The sequence below is a fragment of the Lepus europaeus genome, chromosome 15 (genome assembly GCF_033115175.1).
Source record: "Lepus europaeus isolate LE1 chromosome 15, mLepTim1.pri, whole genome shotgun sequence".
Lineage (NCBI taxonomy): Eukaryota > Metazoa > Chordata > Mammalia > Lagomorpha > Leporidae > Lepus > Lepus europaeus.
The window spans coordinates 61,192,079-61,209,121 of record NC_084841.1 but is presented as its reverse complement, the minus strand read 5'-3'; the positions used below and the strand labels follow the sequence as shown (position 1 = coordinate 61,209,121).

At 38.2% G+C, this 17,043-nt stretch overlaps 2 protein-coding genes across 2 annotated transcripts; one reads left to right on the top strand and one right to left on the bottom strand.

Annotated features, from left to right (window-relative positions):
- Nucleotides 1-10,362: 10,362 nt before the first annotated feature.
- Nucleotides 10,363-11,406, bottom strand: LOC133774303 (protein EFR3 homolog A-like; the record flags this gene model as incomplete). Its single annotated transcript, XM_062211946.1, has 1 exon — nt 10,363-11,406. A coding segment is annotated over one exon (1,044 nt), but the record flags the coding sequence as incomplete, so codon positions are not given.
- A 2-nt stretch (nt 11,407-11,408) lies between these two features.
- On the top strand, nt 11,409-14,331 carry LOC133774519 (protein EFR3 homolog A-like). The gene has a single exon (XM_062212275.1). The coding sequence runs from the start codon at nt 11,464-11,466 to the stop codon at nt 12,157-12,159; it is 696 nt and encodes a 231-aa protein (XP_062068259.1). The 5' UTR covers nt 11,409-11,463; the 3' UTR covers nt 12,160-14,331.
- The last annotated feature ends 2,712 nt before the right edge of the window (nt 14,332-17,043 follow it).

The following is a 17,043-nucleotide window of genomic DNA, read 5'->3' as shown; positions in this document are numbered from 1 at the left end:
TTTCCTGGAAGTAAATGAGGATAAAAGCACAACATACCAAAACCTATGGGATACAACAAAAGCAGTGTTAAGAGGAAAGTTTATAACAATAGGTGCCTACATCAAGAAATTGGAAAGGCACCAAATAGATGAGCTTCCAAGTCATCTCAAGAATCTAGAAAATCAGCAGCAAACCAGACCCAAAGATATGGAAGGAACATTCCTCAATGCAATCAAAGCAATTTATGAAACACCTACACCCAGCATCCTATTGAATAGAGAAAAGTTGGAAGCATTTCCGCTGAGATCTGGTACCAGACAGGGATGCCCTCTCTCACCACTGCTATTCAATATAGTTCTTGAAGTTTTAGCCAGAGCTACAAGGCAAGAAAAAGAAATTAAAGGGATACAAATTGGGAAAGAAGAACTCAAACTAAGTATCCCTCTTTGCAGATGATATGATTCTTTATTTAGGGGACCCAAAGAACTCTACTAAGAGACTACTGGAACTCATCGAAGAGTTTGGCAAAGTAGCAGGAGATAAAATCAATGCACAAAAATCAACAGCCTTTGTATACACAGGCAATGCCACGGCTGAGGAAGAACTTCTAAGATCAATCCCATTCACAATAGCTACAAAAACAATCAAATACCTTGGCATAAACTTAACCAAGGATGTTAAAGATCTCTACGATGAAAACTACAAAACCTTAGAGAAAGAAAGAGAAGAGGATACCAAAAAATGGAGAAATCTTCCATGCTCATGGATTGGAAGAATCAACATCATCAAAATGTCCGTTCTCCCAAAAGCAATTTATATATTCAATGAAATACCAATCAAGATACCGAAGACATTCTTCTCAGATCTGGAAAAAATGATGCTGAAATTCATATGGAGACACAGGAGACCTCGAATAGCCAAAGCAATGTTGTACAAAAAAAAACAAAGCCAGAGGCAACACAATACCAGATTTCAGGACATACTACAGGGCAGTTGTTATCAAAAAAGCATGGTACTGGTACAGAAACAGATGGTTAGACCAATGGAACAGAATAGAAACACCAGAAATCAATCCAAACATCTACAGAAAATTTATATTTGATCAAAGATCCAAAACTAATCCCTGGAATAAGGACAGCCTATTCAATAAATGGTGCTTGCAAAATTGAATTTCCATGTGCAGAAGCTTGAAGCAAGACCCCTACCTTTCACCTTATACAAAAATTCACTCAACATGGATTAAAGACTTAAATCTACGACCCAAAACCATCAAATTATTAGAGAGCATTGGAGAAACCCTGCAAGATATAGGCACAGGCAAAGACTTCCTGGAAAATACTCCAACAGCACAGGCAGTCAAAACCAAAATTAACATTTGGGATTGCATCAAATTGAGAAGTTTCTGTACTTCAAAAGAAACAGTCAGGAAAGTGAAGAGGCAACCGACAGAATGGGAAAAAATATTTGCAAACTATACTACAGATAAAGGATTGATAACCAGAATCTACAAAGAAATCAAGAAAATCCACAACAACAAAACAAACAACCCACTTAAGAGATGGGCCAAGGACCTCAATAGACATTTTTCGAAAGAGGAAATCCAAATGGCCAACAGACACATGAAAAAATTTTCAAGATCACTAGCAATCAGAGAAATGCAAATCAAAACCACAATGAGGTTCCATCTCACCCCGGTGAGAATGGCTCACATTCAGAAATCTACCAACAACAGATGCTGGAGAGGATGTGGGGAAAAAGGGACACTAACCCACTGTTGGTGGGAATGCAAACTGGTTAAGCCACTATGGAAGTCAGTCTGGAGATTCCTCAGAAACCTGAACATAACCCTACCATCCAACCCAGCCATCCCACTCCTTGGAATTTACCCAAAGGAACTTAATTTGGCTAATAAAAAAGCCATCTGCACATTAATGTTTATTGCAGCTCAATTCACAATAGCTAAGACCTGGAACCAACCCAAATGCCCATCAACAGTAGACTGGATAAAGAAATTATGGGACATGTACTCCATAGAATACTATACAGCAGTAAGAAACAACGAAACCCAGTCATTTGCAACAAGATGGAGCAATCTGGAAAACATCATGCTGAGTGAATTAAGCCAGTCCCAAAGAGAAAAATATCATTTGTTTTCCCTGATCGGTGACAACTGAGCGCCAAAGGGGAAACCTGTTAAGTGAAATGGACACTATAAGCAACAATGAACTGATCAGCTCCTGTCCTGACTTTAGATGTACAATGTAATACTTTCTCCTTTTTAGTATTTGTTGTTGTTGTTGTTGTTCTAGTACTAGAGGTTGAACTCTGTAATTAACACACAATCATTCTTAGGTGTTTAAATTTTAACTGAAAAGTGATCCCTGTTAAATCTAATAGTGGAAAAAGAGAGGGAGGAGATGAACAATTTGGAACATGCTCAATCGGACTGGCCGCAAATGGTGGAGTTAGAAATGTGCCAGGGGATTCCAACACAATCCCATCAAGATGGCATGTACCAATGCCATCGCACTAGGCCAAGTGATCAATTTCAGCTCACAATTGATAGGTCTGATAGGTCTAAGAGTCAAAGAGATCACACAAACAAGACAAGTATCTGCTAATACTAACTGATAGAATCAAAAAGGGAGAGAAAGATCCAACATGGGAAGTGGGATACACAGCAGACTCATAGGATGGCAGATGTCCTAAACAACACTCTGGCCTCAGAATCAGCCCTCAAGGCATTCAGATCTGGCTGAAGAGCCCATGAGAGTATAGCAGGCATGGAAAGCCAAGATATCATGGAAAAAAAAAAAAGACCTAAATGAATGATCTCGGTGAGTGAGATCCCAGTGGAAAGAACGGGGCCATCAAAGAAGGAGGTACCCTTCTCCGAAGGGAGGAGAGAACTTCCACTTTGACTATGACCCTATCAGAATAAGATCAAAGTCAGCGAACTCTAAAGGCTTCCATAGCCCTGGCAACTCATGACTAGAGCCTAGGGAGATTACTGACGCCATGAACAGGAGTGTCAAATTGTTAAGTCAGCAACAGGAGTCACTGTGTACTTACACCCCATGTGGGATCTGTCCCTAATGTGTCGTCTAAAGCCAAGTGATGCTATGACTGGTACTGAAACAATATTTTTATTCTTTGCGTTTCTGTGTGGGCGCAGACTGATGAGGTCTTTGCTAATTATATACTGAAGTGATCTTCGGTATATAAAGAGAATTGGAAATGAAAAATAAACAACCTGGTGTTAAAATGGAAATGGCATAGAAAATTAATTAATTTGAAAAAAAAAATTATGTAGGATCTCTGTCTTTAATGTGCTGTACATTGCTATTTAATGCTATAATTAGTAATGCAATGGTAGTTTTTTCACTTTATGTTGCTATATGGGCAAAATGTTGAAATCTTTACCTAATATATACTAAACTGATCTTCTGTATACAAAGAGAATTGAAAATGAATCTTTACATGAATGGAAGGGGAAAGGGAGCGGGAAACGGGAGGGTTGCGGGTGGGAGGGAAGTTATGGGAGGGGGGAAGCCATTGTAACCCATAAGCTATACTTTGGAAATTTATATTCATTAAATAAAAGTTTAATAAAAAAAAAGAAATGTGCCAGGGGATTCCAACACAATCCCATCAAGGTGGCATGTACCAATGCCATCTCACTAGTCCAAGTGATCAATTTCAGCTCACAATTGATGGCTCTGATAGGTCTAAGAGTCAAAGGGATCACACAAACAAGACAAGTGTCTGCTAATACTAACTGATAGAATCAAAAAGGGAGAGAGAGAGATCCAACATGGGAAGCGGGATACACAGCAGACTCATAGAATGGCAGATGTCCTAAGCAACACTCTGGCCTCAGAATCAACCCTCAAGGCATTCAGATCTGGCTAAAGAGCCCATGAGAGTATTGTAGGCATGGAAAGCCAAGATGTCATGGAAAAAAAAAAAGACCTAAATGAAAGATCTCTGTGAGTGAGATCCCAGTGGAAAGAACGGGGCCATCAAAGAAGGAGGTACCTTTCTCCGAAGGGAGGAGAGAACTTCCACTTTGACTATGACCCTATCGGAATAAGATCAAAGTCAGCGAACTCTAAAGGCTTCCATAGCCCTGGCAACTCATGACTAGAGCCTAGGGAGATTACTGACGCCATGAACAGGAGTGTCAAATTGTTAAGTCAGCAACAGGAGTCACTGTGTACTTACATCCCATGTGGGATCTGTCCTTAATGTGTTGTCCAATGTGAAGTGATGCTATAACTAGTACTGAGACAGTATTTTTATACTTTGTGTTTCTGTGTGGGTACAAACTGATGAGGTCTTCACTAATTATATACTGAATTGATCTTCTGTATATAAAGAGAATTGGAAATGAAAAAAAACAACCTGGTGTTAAATTGGAAATGGCATAGAAAATTAATTAATTTAAAAAAAAAACTATTATGTAGTATCTCTGTCTTTAATGTGCTGTACATTGTTATTTAATGCTATAATTAGTTTCCAATCGTAGTTTTTTCACTTTGTGTTGCTATATGAGCACACTGTTGAAATCTTTAAATAATGTGTACTAAACTGATCTTCTGTATATAAAGAGAATTGAAAATGAATCTTTATGTGAATGGAAGGGGAAAGGGAGCGGGAGGGGGGAGGGCTGCGGGTAGGAGGGAAGTTATGGGAGGGGGAAAGCCATTGTAACCCATAAGCTGTACTTTGGAAATTTATATTCATTAAATAAAAGTTAAAAAAAAAAGATATAGGTACAGGCAAAGATTTCTTGGAAAAGACCCTAGGAGCACAGGCAGTCAAAACCAAAATTAACATTTGGGATTGCATCAGATTGAGAAGTTTCTGTACTTCAAAAGAAACAGTCAGGAAAGTGAAGAGGCAACCGACAGAATGGGAAAAAATATTTGCAAACTATACTACAGATAAAGGGTTGATAACCAGAATCCACAAAGAAATCAAGAAAATCCACAACAACAAAACAAACAACCCACTTAAGAGATGGGCCAAGGACCTCAATAGACATTTTTCGAAAGAGGAAATCCAAATGGCCAACAGACACATGAAAAAATGTTCAAGATCACCAGCAATCAGGGAAATGCAAATCAAAACCACAATGAGGTTCCATCTCACCCCGGTGAGAATGGCTCACATTCAGAAATCTACCAACAACAGATGCTGGTGAGATTGTGGCGAAAAAGGGACACTAACCCACTGTTGGTGGGAATGCAAACTGGTTAAGCCACTATGGAAGTCAGTCTAGAGATTCCTCAGAAACCTGAATATAACTCTACTATTCAACCCAGCCATCCCACTCCTTGGAATTTACCCAAAGGAAATTAAATTGGCAAACAAAAAAGCCGTCTGCACATTAATGTTTATTGCATCTCAATTCACAATAGCTAAGACCTGGAACCAACCCAAATGCCCATCAACGGTAGACTGGATAAAGAAATTATGGGACATGCACTCTATAGAATACTATACAACAATAAAAACAATGAAACCCAGTCATTTACAACAAGATGGAGGAATCTGGAAAACATCATGCTGAGTGAATTAAACCTGTCCCAAGGAAACAAATATCATTTTTTTTCCCTGATCAGCGACAACTAACTGAGCATCAAAGGGGAACCATGTTGAAGTAAAATGGACACTATAAGAAACAATGACCTGATCAGTTCTTGTCCTGACTCTAGATGTACAATGTAATACTTTATCCTTTTAGTATTTTTGTTGTTATTGTTGTTCTAGTACTAGTGGTTGAACTCTGTAATTAACACACAATTATTCTTAGGTATTTAAATTATAACTGAAAAGTGATCCCTGTTAAATATGAGAGTGGGAATAAGAGAGGGAGGAGATGTACAATTTGGGACATGCTCAATCGGACTTGCCCCAAATGGTGGAGTTAGAAACGTGCCAGAGGAAACCAATACAATCCCATCAAGGTGGCATGTACCCATGCCATCTCTCTAGTCCAAGTGATCAATTTCAGTTCACAATTGATCACTCTGATAGGTATAAGAGTCAAAAGGATCACACAAACAAGACAAGTGTCTGCTAATACGAACTGATAGAATAAAACAGGGAGAGAATGATCCAACATGAGAAGCAGGATACACAGCAGACTCATAGAATGGCAGATGTCCTAAATAGCACTCTGGCCTCAGAATCAGCCCTTAAGGCATTTGGATCTGGCCGAAGTGCTCATGAGAGTATTTTAGGCATGGAAAGCCAAGAAACTCTGGCCAAAAAAAGAAAAAAGACCTAAATGAAAGATCTCTGTGAGTGAGATCCCAGTGGAAAGAACGGGGCCATCAAAGAAGGAGGTACCTTTCTCTGAAGGGAGGAGAGAACTTCCACTTTGACTATGACCCTGTTGGAATAAGATCGAAGTTGGCGAACCCTAAAGGCTTCCATAGCCCTGGCAACTCATGGCTAGAGCCTAGGGAGATTACTGACGTCATAAACAAGTGTGTCTAATTGTTAAATCAACGACAGGAGTCACTGTGTACTTACTTCTCATGTAGGATCTCTGTCCTTAATGTGTTGTCCAATGTGAAGTAATGTTATAACTGGTACTAAAACAGTATTTTTACACTTGTGTTTCTGTGTGGGTGCAAACTCGTGAAATCTATTACTTAGTATATATTGAATCAATCTTCTGTATATAAAGATAATTGAAAATGAAAAAAAAAACCTGGTGTTAAACTGGAAATTGCATAGAAAATTAACTAATTTTTTAAAAATATCATGTAGGATCTCTGTTTTTAATATGCTGTACACTGTTATTTAATGCTATAACTAGTACTCCAACAGTATTTTTTCACTTGTGTTGCTATGTGGGGGCAAACTGTTGAAATCTTTACTTAATATATACTAAACTGAATTTCTGTTTATAAAGAGAATTGAAAATTAATCTTGATGTGAATGTAAGGGGAGAGGGAGCGGGAAAGGGGAGGGTTGTGGGTGGGGGGAAGCCATTGTAATCCATAAGCTGTACTTTGGAAATTTTTATTCATTAAATAAAAGTTACAAAAAAGAGTAAAGTTTATAACAATTGGAACTTATATCAAGAAATTAGAAAGGCGGACACAGAGGACCTAGAGGGAGTCCACCATGTGGAAACCCAACCGCGGGAGCCGAGCAACAGAATCTCGCCAGCGCGGGACGAATGGGAGGTAAGACAAAAATGTCAGAAACGCGAGACATTGGTGGGGAAAGGCAGAGGCCTCTCTCTTCACTCACGGAGCAAAACAAAAAGCAGGCGCCATTTTACATATGTAAAGCACCGCCAAGGAGTACACAAACTCAGTAACTCTGGAACTTTGGTGAAACTTGAGAACACATTGAAGGCTGCATAAACTCTTTGTGTGGTCCCAGGGGTAGATCAAACAAATACTCACAGAGGCCAGATTTCAACTACCCTCAATTCCACTCAGCTGTGCAGAATTACCTCCCAACTGAGTCAAAAAAAAAAACAAGAGAGAGAGAGAGAGAGAGCAATCCAGCAAGGAGCAAGGGAGAGAACAATCTGGGTGAATCACTTTTTCACAGCCTTAAGCCTGAAGAATCAAGCAGAGCTCTCTGGCCACACCCATCACAGCCTCTAAGGATCCATCAAAGAAGACAGCCCACTTAGAGGCATAGTATAACGAGAAAAAAACACCACAGCAAAAAAAAAAAAAAAAAAACATAAATTATCTCCAACATGCCAAACAAAAAAAACGTAGAAACCGAGGTAACAAGAGCAAGTAAGACAATATGATGCCCCCAAATGAAAAAGACACCCCAATTCAAGATTATGAAGATATGAGATAGAAGAAATGCAAGAAGCAGATCTCAAAAAATTGATAAGAACATTAAGAAGTTCTCAAAAACAAATTCTTGAACTACAGAAATCCTTAAGGGACAAGATAGAAAATCTCTCTCGTGAAAATGAAATATTAAGGAGGAATCAAAATGAAATGAAACAACTAGTAGAACAGGAAACTGTGATAGTGACAAAAAACCACAATGAAATGAAGAACTCAATAGATCAAATGACAAACACATTAGAGAGCCTTAAAAACAGAATGGGGGAAGCAGAAGAGAGAATATTGGAATTAGAAGACAGAGAACAGGAAAGGAAACAGTCCAATCAAAGAAAAGAAGAAGAAATCAGAAATCTAAAAAATACTGTCAGGAATCTACAGGATACTATTAAAAAAACCAACATTCGGGTTCTAGGAGTTCCTGAAGGCATGGAGAGGGAAAAAGAATTAGAAGGCCTTTTTAGTGAGATACTAGCAGAAAATTTCCCAGGTTTGGAGAAGGACAGAGACATCATAGTACAGGAAGCTCATAGAACCCCTAATAAACATGACCAAAAGAGATCCTCACCACGACAGGCTGTAATCAAACTCACCACAGTGAAACACAAAGAAAAGATCCTAAAAAGTGCAAGAGAGAAACGTCAGATTACTCTCAGAGGATCTCAAATTAGACTCACAGCAGACTTCTCATAAGAAACCCTACAAGCCAGGAGAGAATGGCGAGATATAGCCCAGGTACTAAGAGAGAAAAACTGCCAGCCCAGAATATTATATCCTGCAAAGCTCTCATTTGTGAATGAAGGTGAAACAAAGACCTTTCACAGCAAACAGAAATTGAAAGAATTTGTCGCCACTCGTCCAGCCTTGCAAAAGATGCTTAAAGATGTGTTACATACAGAAACACAGAAACACGGTCACCAATATGAAAGAAAATAAAGGAAGGAAACCTCTTTGGCAAATGACAGGGCAAAGTTACTCCTTCTCAATAGTCACATTGAATGTTAATAGCTGGAACTGTCCAGTTAAAAGACACCGATTGGCTGATTGGGTTAAAGAACAAAACCCATCTTTTTGCTGCTTACAAGAAACTCATCTTTCCAACAATGATGCATACAGACTGAAAGTGAAAGGCTGGAAAAAGATATACCATGCCAACAGAAATGAAAAAAGAACGGGTGTAGCCATCTTAATATTGGACAACATAAACTTTACCACAAAAACTGTTAGGAGAGACAAAGAGGGGCACTATATAATGATTAAGGGATCCATTCAACAGGAAGATATAACGATTCTCAATGTATATGCACCTAATTACAGGGCACCAGCTTATTTAAAAGACTTGTTAAGGGACTTAAAGGGAGACTTAGACCCCAATACAATAGTACTGGGGGACTTCAATACTCCACTCTCAGAGATAGACAGATCAACAGGACAGAAGATCAACAAGGAGACAGTAGATTTAAATGACACTATAGCCCAAATGGATCTAACAGATATCTACAGAACATTTCATCCTACATCTAAAAACTTTACATACTTCTCAGCAGTCCATGGAACCTTCTCTAGGATTGACCACATACTAGGCCATAAAGCAAGTCTCAGCAAATTCAAAAGAATTAGAATCATACCATGCAGCTTCTCAGACCACAAAGGAATGAAGTTGGAATTAGCAACTCGGGAATCCCTAGAGCACATGCAAACACATGGAGATTGAACAACATGCTCCTGAATGAACAATGGGTCATAGAAGAAATTAAAAGAGAAATCAAAAATTTCCTGGAAGTAAATGAGGATAAAAGCACAACATACCAAAACCTATGGGATACAACAAAAGCAGTGTTAAGAAGAAAGTTTATATCAATAGGTGCCTACATCAAGAAACTGGAAAGGCACCAAATAGATGAGCTTTCAAGTCATCTCAAGGATCTAGAAAATCTGTAGCAAACCAAACCCAAACCCAGTAGGAGAAGAGAAATAATTAAAATCAGAGAAGAAATCAACAGGATTGAATCCAAAAAAAAAAAATTACAAAAAATCAGCCAAACGAGGAGCTGGTTTTTTGAAAAAATAAACAAAATTGACACCCCATTGGCCCAACTAACTAATAAAAGAAGAGAAAAGACACATATCAATATGATCAGAGGTGAAAATGGAAACGTAACAACAGACACCACAGAAATAAAAAGAATCATCAGAAATTACTACAAGGACTCGTATGACAGCAAACAGGGAAATCTATCAGAAATGGACAGATTCCTGGACACATACAACCTGCCTAAATTGAGCCCGGAAGACATAGAAAACCTAAACAGACCCATAACTGACACAGAAATTGAAACAGTAATAAAGGCCCTCCCAACAAAGAAAAGCCCAGGACCAGATGGATTCACCGCTGAGTTCTATCAGACATTTAGAGAAGAACTAACTCCAATTCTTCTCAAATTATTCAACAATCGAAAAAGAGGGAATCCTCACAAATTCTTTCTATGAAGCCAGAATCACCTTAATTCCTAAGCCGGAAAAAGATGCAGCATTGAAAGAGAATTACAGGCGGATAAGATCGATAACCACTTCTTCGTTGGCCAGTTCAATGGTTATAAGAGCAAGAGAAGTGTAAAGTAGCTCATAGTTTTTCTGAACATTGTCTTCCTCTTTACAGCCCAAATATATGTGCCTATATAGCTGTTGCCCATTCCTTTTCATGAAACTTGTATCTTGTCTACAGATTTTTTCTCTTTTTATCTTTAGGTCAGCTACATCTGGTATTATTCTGATCCCCCGGAGCTTGGCTCTATTGTCGTGGTGATCCATGAGGTTGTGCATGACCTCCAGAACTAACTGTCTCAGTTCATAATCTTCCATAAGAGATGGAGACAACAAAGGATCCAGAAAAGACCCTGGAAGTGCAGTAACAATTGTCTTTGCTTTGTATCCAGAGGTTACCATGAGTAAAGACCTCAGCAACATTATCTGAATCCGCCTCGTTCCCAAATCCCCTAGTTGACTGATATCCAAAGTATGGGTAGATGTTCCAAAAACAGGTACTTTCCCCATGATGAACATCATGATTTCTGACCTCTGATAATCTGGCAGATTACTTCCAAAAAATCCTATTGTTTGGATGATAGCGTTCTGCACAATCTTCTCGTCATTGTCTTTGGAATTTGTGCTTAAGTTGGCACTACCTATAGGTCCCCCCTGTAAATCGTTTGCTTCAAATTCAACACTGAGATGCAGATGCTTCAATAGGGTATTGAACACTTCCAGCACGGTGGGCCCTATGGAGCCTTTAGCAGCAATGGCAACAGCCTCTAACAGAACCTGAATAATACCCGCACGAACCCGTGGAGAATCTTTTTTACAAGCATCAAGGTGTCCTAGAATCTCCTGGATCACATGATGAGAATACTGAGCCTGAATAGAATACATTATAATTTTAAAGCAGTGAACTGCAAATTCATTGGGATCCCACAGTTTGTGATGATCTAAATGCGCAAAAACTGGTCTAACAGCATTATTCATATTCCCAAAAGTCGCTCTACCCAGCAGTTCTCTGAAACAGCTCTCGGCCAGCACAGCAGGATTCTCCTCCACCTGGTCATTGCCTTACAGGACAGTGCGATTATCAATGAGGATAATTTGCCCATGTTCCATCAGTGTGGAATCATGGCCCTGGTTGCAGCGTACCTCAACTTTGTAAGTCAGATGATAGCTGTCCCTGCATTTTGCCAGCATGTTAGCAAGGTTATTGAAATTCGAACTATGGAAGCCCCTTATTTTCTACCAGAGCATATTTTCAGAGATAAGAGCATGCTTCCAAAATCTTTAGAGAAACATGAAAAAAATTTGTATTTCCTGACCAACAAGATTGCAGAGTCGCTGGGAGGAAGTGGATACAGCGTGGAGAGGCTGTCAGTTCCATACGTACCACAGGTAACAGATGAAGATTGGCTTTCCAGAAGAAAAAGCATTGTAGACACTGTGTCTATTCAGGTAGATATTTTACCGAACAGCATTCCTCCTGATGACGTGGCTAATAATACTGAAGAAATCACATTTGAAGCATTGAAGAAAGCAATTGATACCAGTGGGATGGAAGAACAAGAAAAGGAAAAGAGACGTCTTGTCATAGAGAAATTCCAGAAAGCACCTTTTGAAGAAATAGCAGCACAGTGTGAATCCAAAGCAAATTTGCTTCATGATAGACTTGCTCAAATATTGGAGCTCACCATACGTCCTCCTCCCAGTCCATCAGGAACACTGACAATTACTTCTGGGCATGCCCAATACCAGTCTGTCCCAGTGTATGAGATGAAGTTTCCAGATCTGTGTGTGTACTGAGTGACCCAGGAAGACCTCAACATAGGATTTTAAAGCTTAAAATTAAGGCCAAGTTGAGTTTTCAGGGTTTACTTAATGCATATTAACATACTTGTTGAAAATAATGATGGAACTTATCTTTAACCAAATGCTTAGCATATCATATAAGAAGTTTTGGAACTATATATGATTTAGAGTACTTTTGAATTTAGACTTATACCATGTAATTTGTTTTGAGGTTCCTTTTGACATTTAAAGTTGAATATGTATTGGTCTCACATTATTCCATTGTTAAATGGTGTATTTTATTCTTTTCAGAAACGTTAACTTTTTGTAAAAAGTAAGCCTCCAGAGGATTGAAAATGTGTAAAGTGTCTACTGTATTTCTTAAATGTCAACAGAACTGTTTAGAAATAGAATTGCTTTTGACTTTGGTTATCTTCAAAAGCAAATACATACAATTATATTCCTGATCCTGGGGCTGCAAAACTGTCCTGTGGCTTTCTGTTCCCATGCTGACTTAGGTAAGTGGTGACAAGCATCCTTGTAGTCATTTCCTGTGATAACATGGGGTAGCTATTCCTTAATGTGTTTACAGTAATGACATCTTGTGGAATAGTTTCCTAGAACATGACCCTAAGAATCGCCATACTAAAGCATCTGGTTCTTGTAATACTGTGTGGTTTTGCTAAAAATTTGACCATTCTTCTTGAGAGGCTTAGAGCTTGCTCTTGGAGTACCGAACTGTGCAATATTTTTTTATATCATAAGATGTATTCATTTACAGGCCATGCTTTGAATAGTATTTTGAATAGTATTTTGCTGTGGCTTCATTGATTATATGATATATATAAATATATATATATATATATTTAGTATAGGAAAAAAAAGACATTTAAAACAGCCACTAGTTCACCTGTGAGGAGTTTATACATTTGATTTCTGTTAGGAGCACATGAATTTATAGTTTTATATTGTGCATTGGTTTAAATACTCATGGTCAAAAATTCTTCAAATCGACTTTTAATTTGTGAGCTTCTTTTGATTTTCGCTATCAGGATCACAGGTGTACCCTATACATGTACTGATGGACATGAAACTAGGTACATTTTAGTGAATTGCATCACATTGTAAAAATGAACAATTCTCTTTCCAACTCTAATAAAATTCTCTTAGGACATTTTTATAAAATCACCTGTTTATAGTTGTACTGCTTTTTCAGATTCAATTTCTTCTTACATATCAAAAATTGTACCTCAAAATATAATTCAGTTTTGGTTTTTGTTTGAAAAATCACCATGAAGAATGGAATGTTTTAACTTTGTTCTATAGTTATTTGGTCATCATTAGTAGAAGCAGAAAAAAAAGTGAGGAAATGATAATGGAATACTTGAAAATTGTTGAATATTTAAACCAAAGGGCAACCAATTGAAAAGAATAGTTATTTTAAGCTGGAAACTGACACTAAAACAGTGGATTAACTGTCAGTGCACAAGACTTGTGTTCAGAGCAACAGTACAGTCACCACTGGAGGACTAGATGGCCCTGTTGTCACTGTCACTGCCTCTGATCAAATAAAATGCTTCACCAGTTAATAAGTCAAAGTTTATGTTATGGTTTTTCTTTTTACCTTTTGTATTTCTAAAGAAGGATGTGAATTCCTGACTGTACATTTAAAAAGTCTAAGCAGGGGGACATGCAGAACAATCATCATCCACTTGGATGCCATTTTATAGATCAACACTGTGTGCTTTTGTATGAAGATATATAAATTTCATAGTTTAAGAAAAGATATATATTAATTTGCTTTCATGCAAAACATAAACTTTGCTCTATAAAATTTACCATTTCAAGGTGATTTAGAAATGCACGTGCTGCATGCATAGGAAAACCATCACAGTTCATGTTTGTCACTTTTCTCTTGGTCTTTGTAAACTGTTGACTTGGGTTTTTTGGGATTTTTGTTGATGTTGTTTTTGAATCACAGAAGATTACATAAACCTTGGATCACTGAACTGGTCTTGTTGACAAGGATTCCCGAGATATGGATCTTTTCTCTGGTGACCTACCATGTCTGTAGGAGGTTCTCCGGAGACTAGGAGAGCATACTGTATTGTAGCCAGTTCAGACAATGAAAGCTAGGATTTGCTGAAGTTCACTGTCTTGCTCTATTTTTGTAGTATATAAAATTCAATAAATTGTTAATCATTCTCAAAAAAAAAAAGAAAGAGAATTACAGACCAATATCCCTGATGAACAGAGATGCAAAAATACTCAATAAAATTCTGGCCAATAGAATGCAACAACACATCACAAAGATCATCCACCCAGACCAAGTGGGATTTATCCCTGGTATGCATGGATGATTTAACGTTTGCAAAACAATCAATGTGATACACCACATTAACAGACTGCAGAAGAAAAACCATATGATTTTCTCAATAGATGCAGAGAAAGCATTTGATAAAATACAACACCCTTTCATGATGAAAACTCTAAGCAAACTGGGTATGGAAGGAACATTCCTCAATACAATCAAAGCAATTGATGAAAAACCCACGGCCAACATCCTATTGAATGGGGAGAAGTTGGAAGCATTTCCGCTGAGATCTGGTACCAGACAGGGATGCCCTCTCTCACCACTGCTATTCAATATAGTTCTCAAAGTTATAGCCAGAGCTATTAGGAAAGAAAAAGAAATTAAAGGGATACAAATTGGGAAGGAAGAACTCTTTGCAGATGATATGATTCTTTATTTAGGGGACCCAAAGAACTCTACTAAGAGACTACTGGAACTCATCGAAGAGTTTGGCAAAGTAGCAGGAGATAAAATCAATGCACAAAAATCAACAGCCTTTGTATACACAGGCAATGCCATGGCTGAGGAAGAACTTCTAAGATCAATCCCATTCACAATAGCTACAAAAACAATCAAATACCTTGGCATAAACTTAACCAAGGATGTTAAAGATCTCTACGATGAAAACTACAAAATCTTACAGAAAGAAAGAGAAGAGGATACCAAAAAATGGGGAAATCTTCCATGCTCATGGATTGGAAGAATCAATATCATCAAAATGTCTATTCTCCCAAAAGCAATTTATACATTCAATGCAATACCAATCAAGATACCGAAGACATTCTTCTCAGATCTGGAAAAAATGATGCTGAAATTCATATGGAGACACAGAAGTGCTCGAATAGCCAAAGCAATATTGTACAACAAAAACAAAGCCAGAGGCATCACAATACCAGATTTCAGGACATACTACAGGGTAGTTGTTATCAAAACAGGATGGTACTGGTACAGAAACAGATTGATAGACCAATGAACAGAGTAGAAACAACAGAAATTAACCCAAACATCTACAGCCAACTTATATTTGATCAAAGATCCAAAACTAATCCCTGGAATAAGGACAGCCTATTCAATAAATGGTTCTGGAAAAATTGGATTTCCATGTGCAGAAGCTTGAAGCAAGACCCCTACCTTTCACCTTACACAAAAATTCACTCAACATGGATTAAAGACTTAAATCTATGACCTGAAACCATCAAATTATTAGAGAGCACTGGAGAAACCCTGCAAGATATAGGTACAGGCAAAGACTTCTTGGAAAAGACCCCAGGAGCACAGGCAGTCAAAGCCAAAATTAACATTTGGGATTGCATCAAATTGAGAAGTTTCTGTACTTCAAAAGAAACAGTCAGGAAAGTGAAGAGGCTACCGACAGAATGGGAAAAAATATTTGCAAACTGTACTACAGATAAAGGATTGATAACCAGAATCTACAAAGAAATCAAGAAAATCCACAACAACAAAACAAACAACCCACTGAAGAGATGGGCCAAGGACCTCAATAGACATTTTTCGAAAGAGGAAATCCAAATGGCCAACAGACACATGAAAAAATGTTCAAGATCACTAGCCATCAGAGAAATGCAAATCAAAACCACAATGAGGTTTTACCTCTCCCCGGTTAAAATGGCTCACATTCAGAAATCTACCAACAACAGATGCTGGAGAGGATGTGGGGAAAAAGGGACACTAACCCACTGTTGGTGGGAATGCAAACTGGTTAAGCCACTATGGAAGTCAGTCTGAAGATTCCTCAGAAACCTGAACATAACCCTACCATCCAACCCAGCCACCCCACTTCTTGGAATTTACCCAAAGGAAATTAAATTGGCAAACAAAAAGCCATCTGCACATTAATGTTTATTGCAGCTCAATTCACCATAGCTAAGACCTGGAACCAACCCAAATGCCCATCAACAGTAGACTGGATAAAGAAATTATGGGACATGTACTCCATAGAATACTATACAGCAGTCAAAAGCAGTGAAACCCTGTCATTTGCAACAAGATGGAGGAATCTGGAAAACATCATGCTGAGTGAATTAAGCCAGTCCCAAAGAGACAAATATCATTTGTTTTCCCTGATCGGTGAAACTGAGCACCAAAGGTGAAACCTGTTGAAGTGCAATGGACACTATCAGAAACAATGACCTGATCAGCTGTTGTCCTGACTCTAGATGTACAATGTAATACTTTATCCTTTTTAGTATTTGTTGTTGTTGTTGTTCTAGTACTAGTGTTTGAACTCTGTAATTAACACACAATTATTCTTAGGTGCTTAAATTTTAACTGAAACGTGATCCCTGTTAAATTAAAGAATGGAAAAAGAGAGGGAGGAGATGTACAATTGGGGACATGCTCAATCAGTCTTGCCCCAAATGGTGGAGTTAGAAATGTGCCAGGGGATTCCAATACAATCCCATCAAGGTGGCATGTACCAATGCCATCTCACTAGTCCAAGTGATCAACTTCAGTTCACAATTGATGGCTCTGATAGGTCAAAGAATCATAGGGATCACACAAACAAGTGTCTGCTAATACTAACT

What these genes read in the sequence shown, in the direction of transcription:
- LOC133774519 (XM_062212275.1), top strand. Translation starts at nt 11,464, where the DNA reads ATGTTCCATCAGTGTGGAATCATGGCCCTGGTTGCAGCGTACCTCAAC.